A 12,513-nucleotide genomic window follows, 5' to 3' on the forward strand; every position below is an offset into this window, starting at 1 on the left:
ATGAAAAGGTTGACACACATTACAGGTTGACACACATTACAGGTTGACACACATTACAGGTTGACACACATTACAGGTTGACACACATTACAGGTTGACACACATTACAGGTTGACACACATTACAGGTTGACACACATTACAGGTTGACACACATTACAGGTTGACACACATTACAGGTTGACACACATTACAGGTTGACACACATTACAGGTTGACACACATTACAAACATAACCGGGATTAATAAAAGGCATGCAATAGGAAAAAACTCGGTTCAATTGAAGTTCAAAGAGAGCATTAGAGAGGAAATTGATAAACGGCGAACAATGATAGATATATGTAGACTAAAGACATGAAGCAAAAACAGAACATTTCTCTCACAGCTGGACTGAGACACTATTGTTCCTCTCAATTTCTTGCTTTCATTCTTCAGTTGTACTCTCCTACGGTAATACAAACTTACCTTCGGGATTTACGAAACAAAGGGAAAGAGAATGTTTGGTTTTACGCCTAAAAAGGTAAGCAGTTTGCAGATACCCTAATTCATTTGGCCAAATGAGCTGCATTCCCTCAGCTAGGATAAGTGCACTTGTTACTTGTCATGGTTATGCGCCGAACTCGCAAGTAAAAGCTGGTCTGTGAATGTGGACTAGCTCATTTATATAAGTCTACAGGATTATCTTAGAAAAATAAGATGTGGTGTTAAAAGCAAGCGTAGCAAAGCTTCCTTTCGGTTGAATGAAGGATAACAGGGGCAATTTTAGACACTGGCAGCAATGCTATAGATAAGCAATTTTTCTGTTGAAACTATTATTCTAAATAATATAATCATTTGTCATGCCAAGTAGTGAAATACAACATGGAGGAATGTGTAGCCAAACCAGCTCTTGAAAAGTATTTTCCTAAACATAAATTTCCTAATTCTTTAGTCAATCAACTCTTGACTGGATATGCAAATTGCATTGCAAAATGTTTTTGTGTGTAAAAATAAAATTAAATCATGAAATGATATAGATTTTTGGCAGAAATAATAATATGGTTGTGCGTAGATTAAATTATCAAACTTATGAATATATCAGTAGTTCAGAGCACAGCTTAGAATACAATTCCATGCTCTCAGGGAACTACTGCTCCGTGCCCCGAATAGCCTTTGGTTCCACAAGGAGAAATGATGACTTTGGGAGAGCGACAGCTATATTGCCCGTGGGATTGCTCGGAGCTGAATTGGAACCTTAGGTTGCATTATACCCAATGCATTTTCATACTGCAAGTTATCCTACAACACATTAATAATTTGTGATAGCATTTACAGGTGAAGTATGATAGATGTAGGCTACACGGAGGCTAGTGGATTTATATACATGAATATTACTAGCAGCAAGCGAGGTCCTGCTCCAGATTTCTCTCGTTCTCAATCAGCTAGCCCACAACACAGGTATAAATATTCACCGCAAATTGTTACACTGATTTCATGACAAGAATCCATAAACACGCTCATTGAGAGCAATTGTCTTTTATGCAAGTGAAGTCGCATTCTTGAGTTTCTAACCAGGTGGGAGTTTATGAAGATGGTTACCAAGGTTACCAAGAACCAGACAGAGTTTTGAAATCAAACCTTCTGAACAAATAACCTTATTACCATTATTATTAGTTGTTCAGATGATTGTTGAATAAAGAGTATCGTTATAATATTCTTTAACGAGATCGGCTTCAACAAAATCGGCCAAAAAAGGTGGAAATGCAGTCTTTCCGCAGACTATCAGACGCGCAGGCAGACAAAGAGGGATTGATTAATAGAGGTTGCTTGTATTGTTTTGTTTATTGCCATGGTAACCAGTTGAAAATGGTGACTGGGCTCATGCTGATGTGGTGATTTTCAATTGCAAAGTTGCAGCTGAGGATTTTGAGGCAAAACAAGTTTTAATTTTTCAAACAGGAAAACACAACTTCAAAACTATCCGCAACATCCCAAAATTCATCCGCAGCTTTATTGAGGTTCATATAATTAGTTCAGCTTGTAAAGCATTGTTCCTTTGTTGTTCGGTATAAATGACATAACAAGTCTTGGTGTGGAGCAAAGTAACAGCTGTAAGAGGCACATCTTGCTGTTTACATACAGCAGAATGCACTCGGTGAGATATTCATTCATTCACAAGTTCGAAGGATGTTGAGCCAAGCTAGCAAGTGTGCCTCGCGCTTTGGCATCAGCAACAGTACAATCTCGGGGACTACCTTGATGACTATATACTCTGTACTATACTCTATTAACAGCTTCTTCTAGCAGCCGAAAGTGAGAGTAATGAGTATAATAAAATAAACAACATCCAAAGGTTTTGTACGAGTCACATAAAATACTTTTTAAAACTGTTTATGAGCAGCATTGATAATAAAATAATTTGAAAACAGCTAAAATATTTTACCTGTTTAGGGGTATCCGGGGCCACCTCAAAACGGAATGCTGTTAACAATTTAACAATCGCGATACGAAGCTCCAGTAAAGCCAGTCTGCTTGCAATGCAACTTCTGTTTCCAGAGCCGAAACCGAGAAAAGCATATTTTTGGGTTTCTGTTAAATTGTGTGGAGAGAACCTGAACCAAACAAAGAATCATTGGAGTTAAAATGAGAGAGTGATGATCAGCTGTGTAGATGGTGGGGTCAGGTGGTGATACTAAAGTGAGAGAGTGATGATTAGCTGTGTAGATGGTGCAGTCAGGTGGTGATACTGAAGTGAGAGAGTGATGATTAGCTGTGTAGATGGTGCAGTCAGGTGGTGATACTAAAATGAGAGAGTGATGATTAGCTGTGTAGATGGTGCAGTCAGGTGGTGATACTAAAATGAGAGAGTGATGATTAGCTGTGTAGATGGTGCAGTCAGGTGGTGATACTAAAATGAGAGAGTGATGATTAGATGTGTAGATGGTGCAGTCAGGTGGTGATACTAAAGTGAGAGAGTGATGATTAGCTGTGTAGATGGTGCAGTCAGGTGGTGATACTAAAATGAGAGAGTGATGATTAGCTGTGTAGATGGTGCAGTCAGGTGGTGATACTAAAGTGAGAGAGTGATGATTAGCTGTGTAGATGGTGCAGTCAGGTGGTGATACTAAAATGAGAGAGTGATGATTAGCTGTGTAGATGGTGCAGTCAGGAGGTGATACTAAAATGAGAGAGTGATGATCAGCTGTGTAGAAGGTGCAGTCAGATGGTGATACTAAAATGAGAGAGTGATGATCAGCTGTGTAGAAGGTGCAGTCAGGTGGTGATACTAAAATGAGAGAGTGATGATCAGCTGTGTAGATAGTGCAGTCAGGTGGTGATACTAAAATGAGAGAGTGATGATCAACTGTGTAGATAGTGCAGTCAGGTGATGATACTAAAATGAGAGAGTGATGATCAGCTGTGTAGATGGTGCAGTCAGGTGGTGATACTAAAATGAGAGAGTGATGATCAGCTGTGTAGATGGTGCAGTCAGGTGGTGATACTAAAATGAGAGAGTGATGATTAGCTGTGTAGATGGTGCAGTCAGGTGGTGATACTAAAATGAGAGAGTGACGATCAGCTGTGTAGGTGGTGCAGTCAGGTGGTGATACTAAAATGAGAGAGTGATGATTAGCTGTGTAGATGGTGCAGTCAGGTGGTGATACTAAAATGAGAAAGTGATGATTAGCTGTGTAGATGGTGCAGTCAGGTGGTGATACTAAAATGAGAGAGTGATGATCAGCTGTGTAGATGGTGCAGTCAGGTGGTGATACTAAAATGAGAAAGTGATGATCAGCTGTGTAGCTAGTGCAGTCAGGTGGTGATACTAAAATGAGAGAGTGATGATTAGCTGTGTAGATGGTGCAGTCAGGTGGTGATACTAAAATGAGAGAGTGATGATTAGCTGTGTAGATAGTGCAGTCAGGTGGTGATACTAAAATGAGAAAGTGATGATCAGCTGTGTAGAAGGTGCAGTCAGGTGGTGATACTAAAGTGAGAGGGTGATGATCAGCTGTGTAGATAGTGCAGTCAGGTGGTGATACTAAAATGAGAAAGTGATGATCAGCTGTGTAGAAGGTGCAGTCAGGTGGTGACACTAAAGTGAGAGGGTGATGATCAGCTGTGTAGATGGTGCAGTCGGGTGGTGATACTAAAAAGAGAGAGTGATGATCAGCTGTGTGGATGGTGCAGTCAGGTGGTGATACTAAAATGAGAGAGTGATGATCAGCTGTGTAGATGGTGCAGTCAGGTGGTGATACTAAAATGAGAGAGTGATGATCAGCTGTGTGGATGGTGCAGTCAGGTGGTGATACTAAAGTGAGAGAGTGATGACCAGCTGTGTGGATGGTGCAGTCAGGTGGTGATACTAAAATGAAAGAGTGATGATCAGCTGTGTAGAAGGTGCAGTCAGGTGGTGATGCTAAAATGAGAGAGTGATGATCAGCTGTGTAGATGGTGCAGTCAGGTGGTGATACTAAAATGAGAGAGTGATCATCACTAAAATGGATGAGTGATGATCAGCTGTGTAGATGGTGCAGTCAGGTGGTGATACTAAAATGAGAGAGTGATGATCAGCTGTGTGGATGGTGCAGTCAGGTGGTGATACTAAAATGAGAGAGTGATGATCAGCTGTGTGGATGGTGCAGTCAGGTGGTGATACTAAAATGAGAGAGTGATGATTAGCTGTGTAGATGGTGCAGTCCGGTGGTGATACTAAAGTGAGAGAGTGATGATCAGCTGTGTGGATGGTGCAGTCAGGTGGTGATACTAAAGTGAGAGAGTGACGATCAGCTGTGTGGATGGTGCAGTCCGGTGGTGATACTAAAATGAGAGAGTGATGATCAGCTGTGTAGATAGTGCAGTCAGGTGGTGATACTAAAATGAGAGAGTGATGATCAGCTGTGTAGATAGTGCAGTCAGGTGGTGATACTAAAATGAGAGAGTGATGATTAGCTGTGTAGATGGTGCAGTCAGGTGGTGATACTAAAATGAGAGAGTGATGATTAGCTGTGTAGATAGTGCAGTCAGGTGGTGATACTAAAATGAGACAGTGATGATTAGCTGTGTAGATGGTGCAGTCAGGTGGTGATACTAAAGTGAGAGAGTGATGATTAGCTGTGTAGATGGTGCAGTCAGGTGGTGATACTAAAGTGAGAGAGTGATGATCAGCTGTGTAGATGGTGCAGTCAGGTGGCGATACTAAAGTGAGAGAGTGATGATCAGCTGTGTAGATGGTGCAGTCAGGTGGTGATACTAAAATGAGAGAGTGATGATTAGCTGTGTAGATGGTGCAGTCAGGTGGTGATACTAAAGTGAGAGAGTGATGATTAGCTGTGTAGATGGTGCAGTCGGGTGGTGATACTAAAATGAGAGAGTGATGATTAGCTGTGTAGATGGTGCAGTCAGGTGGTGATACTAAAATGAGAGGGTGATGATCAGCTGTGTAGATGGTGCAGTCAGGTGGTGATACTAAAATGAGAGAGTGATGATCAGCTGTGTGGATGGTGCAGTCAGGTGGTGATACTAAAATGAGAGAGCCATGATCAGCTGTGTAGATGGTGCAGTCAGGTGGTGATACTAAAATGAGAGAGTGATGATTAGCTGTGTAGATGGTGCAGTCAGGTGGTGATACTAAAATGAGAGGGTGATGATCAGCTGTGTAGATGGTGCAGTCAGGTGGTGATACTAAAATGAGAGAGTGATCATCACTAAAATGGAAGAGTGATGATCAGCTGTGTAGATGGTGCAGTCAGGTGGTGATACTAAAATGAGAGAGTGATGATCAGCTGTGTGGATGGTGCAGTCAGGTGGTGATACTAAAATGAGAGAGTGATGATCAGCTGTGTGGATGGTGCAGTCAGGTTGTGATACTAAAGTGAGAGAGTGATGATCAGCTGTGTGGATGGTGCAGTCAGGTGGTGATACTAAAGTGAGAGAGTGATGATCAGCTGTGTGGATGGTGCAGTCAGGTGGTGATACTAAAATGAGAGAGTGATGATCAGCTGTGTAGAAGGTGCAGTCAGGTGGTGATACTAAAATGAGAGAGTGATGATCAGCTGTGTAGATGGTGCAGTCAGGTGGTGATACTAAAATGAAAGAGTGATCATCACTAAAATGGAAGAGTGATGATCAGCTGTGTAGATGGTGCAGTCAGGTGGTGATACTAAAATGAGAGAGTGATGATCAGCTGTGTGGATGGTGCAGTCAGGTGGTGATACTAAAATGAGAGAGTGATGATCAGCTGTGTGGATGGTGCAGTCAGGTGGTGATACTAAAATGAGAGAGTGATGATTAGCTGTGTAGATGGTGCAGTCCGGTGGTGATACTAAAGTGAGAGGGTGATGATCAGCTGTGTAGATGGTGCAGTCGGGTGGTGATACTAAAATGAGAGAGTGATGATCATCTGTGTAGAAGGTGCAGTCAGGTGGTGATACTAAAATGAGAGAGTGATGATCAGCTGTGTAGAAGGTGCAGTCAGGTGGTGATACTAAAATGAGAGAGTGATGATCAGCTGTGTAGACAGTGCAGTCAGGTGGTGATACTAAAATGAGAGAGTGATGATCAGCTGTGTAGATAGTGCAGTCAGGTGATGATACTAAAATGAGAGAGTGATGATCAGCTGTGTAGATGGTGCAGTCAGGTGGTGATACTAAAATGAGAGAGTGATGATCAGCTGTGTAGATGGTGCAGTCAGGTGGTGATACTAAAATGAGAGAGCCATGATCAGCTGTGTAGATGGTGCAGTCAGGTGGTGATACTAAAATGAGAGAGTGATGATCAGCTGTGTAGATAGTGCAGTCAGGTGGTGATACTAAAGTGAGAGAGTGATGATCAGCTGTGTAGAAGGTGCAGTCAGGTGGTGATACTAAAATGAGAGAGTGATGATCAGCTGTGTAGATAGTGCAGTCAGGTGGTGATACTAAAGTGAGAGAGTGATGATCAGCTGTGTAGAAGGTGCAGTCAGGTGGTGATACTAAAGTGAGAGGGTGATGATCAGCTGTGTAGATGGTGCAGTCGGGTGGTGATACTAAAATGAGAGAGTGATGATCAGCTGTGTAGATGGTGCAGTCAGGTGGTGATACTAAAATGAGAGAGTGATGATCAGCTGTGTAGATGGTGCAGTCAGGTGGTGATACTAAAATGAGAGAGCCATGATCAGCTGTGTAGATGGTGCAGTCAGGTGGTGATACTAAAATGAGAGAGTGATGATCAGCTGTGTAGATAGTGCAGTCAGGTGGTGATACTAAAGTGAGAGAGTGATGATCAGCTGTGTAGAAGGTGCAGTCAGGTGGTGATACTAAAGTGAGAGGGTGATGATCAGCTGTGTAGATGGTGCAGTCGGGTGGTGATACTAAAATGAGAGAGTGATGATCAGCTGTGTAGATGGTGCAGTCAGGTGGTGATACTAAAATGAGAGAGTGATGATCAGCTGTGTAGATGGTGCAGTCAGGTGGTGATACTAAAATGAGAGAGTGATGATCAGCTGTGTAGAAGGTGCAGTCAGGTGGTGATACTAAAATGAGAGAGTGATAATCAGCTGTGTAGATAGTGCAGTCAGGTGGTGATACTAAAATGAGAGAGTGATGATCAGCTGTGTAGATAGTGCAGTCAGGTGATGATACTAAAATGAGAGAGTGATGATCAGCTGTGTAGATGGTGCCGTCAGGTGGTGATACTAAAATGAGAGAGTGATGATCAGCTGTGTAGATGGTGCAGTCGGGTGGTGATACTAAAATGAGAGAGTGATGATTAGCTGTGTAGAAGGTGCAGTCAGGTGGTGATACTAAAATGAGAGGGTGATGATCAGCTGTGTAGATGGTGCAGTCAGGTGGTGATACTAAAATGAGAGAGTGATGATCAGCTGTGTAGATGGTGCAGTCAGGTGGTGATACTAAAATGAGAGAGCCATGATCAGCTGTGTAGATGGTGCAGTCAGGTGGTGATACTAAAATGAGAGAGTGATGATTAGCTGTGTAGATGGTGCAGTCAGGTGGTGATACTAAAATGAGAGGGTGATGATCAGCTGTGTAGATGGTGCAGTCAGGTGGTGATACTAAAATGAGAGAGTGATGATTAGCTGTGTAGATGGTGCAGTCAGGTGGTGATACTAAAATGAGAGAGTGATGATCAGCTGTGTAGATGGTGCAGTCAGGTGGTGATACTAAAATGAGAGAGTGATGACCAGCTGTGTAGATGGTGCAGTCAGGTGGTGATACTAAAGTGATTCGCTGACTGAAGTACTATGTTAAATGTTTGTGTGAGCCACTACCATGTCTTTGTAAGACGCCATTATTTCTTACACCGTGTATTCACTATACAGTTATACCTTGACATACTGGAACTGTTCCGGAACTGGGCTCGTATGTCAATTTGCTCAAGTTTCAAGACACTATTTCCTATATAAAGTTACTAAATACAAATTAATCTGTTACCATACAATGGAAAACCCACATAAAACAGAAAACTATTGTGGAAAAACGTGTTTTAGTTGTTGTAATTCAGTAGCTATGCTAACAACGTGAAAAATATCTTTTAGTTGTAAAGACATGCAGTAAAATGTAACATTACTATGAACACTACTTTAAGTATATACCTTCAAGACATAGTAGCTAACAGCGGTCTGAGGGAGACTTGACAGCAACATATTTGGGACGCTAAACTTTTGTGATATTATGTAACAAAAACTTTGAATTTAGCCTACTAAACACACACTTGAAGCTAAGTTTTAATTTTTCACTAAACTTGCATTAATTTTGTCATCTCAATTTTCTATTATTTGTTTCTGATTTGGTGCTTTTTGACTCGCATTCACTATAACTTTTAGCTAACCCTTTAAAAACTTTTTCAAACTGATTTGAGGAAAAAAACTTAGCGATGCTGTTCTCTTTAGTGGCCTCTCGCATACTTGGCCATATAGTGGCCATTGACAATCGGTTCGTATGCTCATATCTCAAAGATTACTTGTATGTAGAAAAAGTTGCTCAAATCACTTCTCGTATCTCGATTTTCTCATACGTTGGGGCACCCCTAAACTGAGGTATAGTTGTAACTTTGTTTTAATAGCATCGAACTAAACAGCAAGATTCTATTGTTTATGAGTGACCAGCACTTAGCCTTGAGATCATTTTGTAAGTTTAATGGCGGCATTACACGGCATCAGTGACTTGGTGACCCATCGCATTTTGAAAGAGATTTATGTAGCTTATTATTGAATACATGAGTTTAGTGTGAACAAGCCTAACACTGTCCATAAATTACAAATTGTCTCCTCATGCGTTTTAAACCTCATTGGTACAAAAGCAGACAACCCTTCTGTAACCCATAGTCACATTAGTCACATAGTCTAAAAATCATTTGGCTTTAATTTAGAGTAAACTTTCGTACAATCCTGAATGTAATTGGTATTCTGTTTTTATTATACAGTGCAGCTCTAACAATGAAAACACTGAATATCTTCCACATGTGCTCTGATAGTAACACGCCATGTGCTTGCATCAATGGTACAAACGAATCTCACAGCTCTTCCTATATCTACCATACAACAACGGCTCACCTCTCTGGGTCGTACTTGTCTGGCTCCGGCCAGTACTCAGGGTCATGATGAATTGCATGAATTAAGATATTCACTATCATACCCTTTGGTATGTCGAGTCCATTGATCGTAACATCTCTGCTAGCGACTCGATCTACCCTGAAAAGTGGGTAACAATTATGAGTCACTAATACACACACTTCAAGAAACGCTGAATAAAGTAGGAGTTGTCCTACTAAATATTTACCGTACTATGGCAGGAAAAACTCGTAGGGTTTCATTTATGCACCAATCAAGATATTCCAGGCCTTTTAACTGCTCATAGGAAGCCTCTCCACTCTCTGTCACAACCTCGCTTATTTCCTCATAAAGCTGCAAGACTAATGATAGTTACTAAAGGACACTAGTGATCAGGTAAGGGAACACGGAGGTTTGCATCCGAAGATAACAGATTGTAAAAATATAAGCTATTAATCCAGAGGCATGATTAAGTCACTATATCTGAACTTGTGTGAATTACTAAATGTGCTACTACTAATGTGTAATACTAAATTCATCCAGAGGCTAATGTTTATCTTCAGTAAATTGATTTATTATTGTATGCAACGAACCCGTTGCTGCACAGACGGATGAGTCGCCATGCTGTAGAAAAAAAACTGCATAGTACTGGCAGTTGTCTCGTATCCGGCAGAGAAGAATGTGAAGGAGTTTGCTATGACATCACTTCGGGTTAGCCCTGTCAAATATTCACAATAAGAATTTTAATATGTTATAATATTTCAAAAGTGTATAAAAACCTTCTAAGTATTAAGTAGCGAGTTTAGTTTGGTCAACTAGTCAAACTTTTCATAACCTATATCAAGTTATTAAGTTATATTTTCAACGAATCTGCTTGTAGGTCGAAGAATATTTGTCTCGTACTTTGGGAATTTAGATAGATGCATTTATAAGTAGTTATACAATAGTACAATATGGTGTTTCGTATATAATCATTAGTTTAAATACCTTGAGTAGACCAAGTTCTTCCATCTGTTTGTCTTAAGGTCTCCTTTTCAGCTTTGCCTGTATCTACAATCTTTTCTGCACAGGTTGATATAAAGTCTTTTCGTTCCTGTAACATAGTTAGTAACATGGGTAGTGACAAAGTAGTGTAACATAGTAACATGGGTAGTGACAGAGTAGTGTAACATAGTAACATGGGTAGTGACAGAGTAGTGTAACATAGTAACACGGGTAGTGACAGAGTAGTGTAACATAGTAACATGGGTAGTGACAGAGTAGTGTAACATAGTAACATGGGTAGTGACAGAGTAGTGTAACATAGTAGTGACAGAGTAGTGTAACATAGTAACATGTGTAGTGACAGAGTAGTGTAACATAGTAACATGTGTAGTGACAGAGTAGTGTAACATAGTAGTGACAGAGTAGTGTAACATAGTAACATGTGTAGTGACAGAGTAGTGTAACATAGTAACATGGGTAGTGACAAAGTAGTGTAACATAGTAACATGGGTAGTGACAGAGTAGTGTAACATAGTAACATGGGTAATGATGGAGTAGTGTAACATAGTAACATAGGTAGTGACAGAGTAGTGTCACATAGTAACATGGGTAGTGACAGAGTAGTGTAACATAGTAACATGGGTAGTGACAGAGTAGTGTAACATAGTAACATGGGTAGTGACAGAGTAGTGTAAGATAGTAACATGGGTAGTGACAGAGTAGTGTAACATAGTAACATGGGTAGTGACAGAGTAGTGTAACATAGTAACATGGGTAATGATGGAGTAGGGTAACATAGTAACATAGGTAGTGACAGAGTAGTGTCACATAGTAACATGGGTAGTGACAGAGTAGTGTAACATAGTAACATGGGTAATGACAAAGTAGTATAACATAGTAACATGGCTAATGACAGAGCTTTCACAAAATGTGATATGTGTAGTGATACGAGAGATAGTGCTGCAAGATGCTCACTCTCGAACGTGATTGGTTTGTTCCACATAACTTCTTTAAAATTATATTTATAGTTTTTTACAAGCTTACACGACCTCTTAAAAATAGCAACATGGTCATATTGCTTAAACATAGAAAGTACCATGAATAAGTACTTACCATCAACGTCCTTAAAGATTAAACACTGCAAGGATAAATGGATTTTAATATATTTTAAAAATTTATTTGAGATGCAAGCAGTCATATAATACACTCAAATAAATACTCTGATGAACAAGTATTCCTCTCAAATCTGTCAAATGTTAGAAAAAACGTCATAACGGACTACTTGAGCCCTTGTACGGCCCTCGAATGGCTGTTCTAAAGTCAGCTATTCGAGATACTCTAGTTGAGCCTGCGAGTGTCAGACTCTAGTAGCCTATGAGTGTCAGACTCTAGTAGCCTGTGAGTGTCAGACTCTAGTAGCCTGTGAGTGTCAGACTCTAGTAGCCTGCGAGTGACAGACTCTGGTAGCCTGTGAGTGTAAGACTCTATTAGCCTGTGAGTATCAGACTCTAGTAGCCTGTGAGTATCAGAATCTAGTAGCCTGTGAATGTCAGACTCTAGTAGCCTGTGAGTGTCAGACTCTAGTAGCCTGTGAGTGTCAGACTCTAGTAGCCTGTGAGTGTCAGACTCTAGAAGCCTGTGAGTGTCAGACTCTAGTAGCCTGTGAGTGTCAGACTCTAGTAGCCTGTGAGTGTCAGACTCTGGTAGCCTGTGAGTGTCAGACTCTAGAAGCCTGTGAGTGTCAGACTCTAGTAGCCTGTGAGTGTCAGAGTCTAGTAGCCTGTGATTGTCAGACTCTAGTAGCCTGTGAGTGTCAGACTCTAGTAGCCTGTGATTGTCAGACTTTAGTAGTCTGTGAGTGTCAGACTCTAGTAGCCTGCGAGTGTCAGACTCTAGTAGCCCGTGAGTGTCAGACTCTAGTAGCCTGTGAGTGTCAGATTCTAGTAGCCTGTGAGTGTCAGACTCTAGTAGCTCGTGAGTGTCAGACTCTAGTAGCCTGTG

General features: G+C 40.9%; 1 protein-coding gene across 1 annotated transcript in view; it reads right to left on the reverse strand.

Annotated features, from left to right (window-relative positions):
• Positions 1-653: 653 nt before the first annotated feature.
• LOC137403907 (cytochrome P450 3A11-like) overlaps positions 654-12,513 on the reverse strand; it is a 29,912-nt gene continuing 18,052 nt past the window's right edge. The window contains exons 8-13 of the mRNA XM_068090017.1: positions 10,516-10,621; positions 10,122-10,246; positions 9,758-9,882; positions 9,532-9,669; positions 2,422-2,590; positions 654-1,277 (exon numbers count right to left, since the gene is read on the reverse strand). Of these exons, the coding sequence (XP_067946118.1) occupies positions 1,194-1,277; positions 2,422-2,590; positions 9,532-9,669; positions 9,758-9,882; positions 10,122-10,246; positions 10,516-10,621 (747 nt within the window). The 3' untranslated portion in view covers positions 654-1,193. The remainder of the gene's footprint in view (positions 1,278-2,421; positions 2,591-9,531; positions 9,670-9,757; positions 9,883-10,121; positions 10,247-10,515; positions 10,622-12,513) is intronic.

This window comes from Watersipora subatra, chromosome 9, assembly GCF_963576615.1.
Source record: "Watersipora subatra chromosome 9, tzWatSuba1.1, whole genome shotgun sequence".
Classification (NCBI taxonomy): Eukaryota; Metazoa; Bryozoa; class Gymnolaemata; order Cheilostomatida; family Watersiporidae; genus Watersipora; species Watersipora subatra.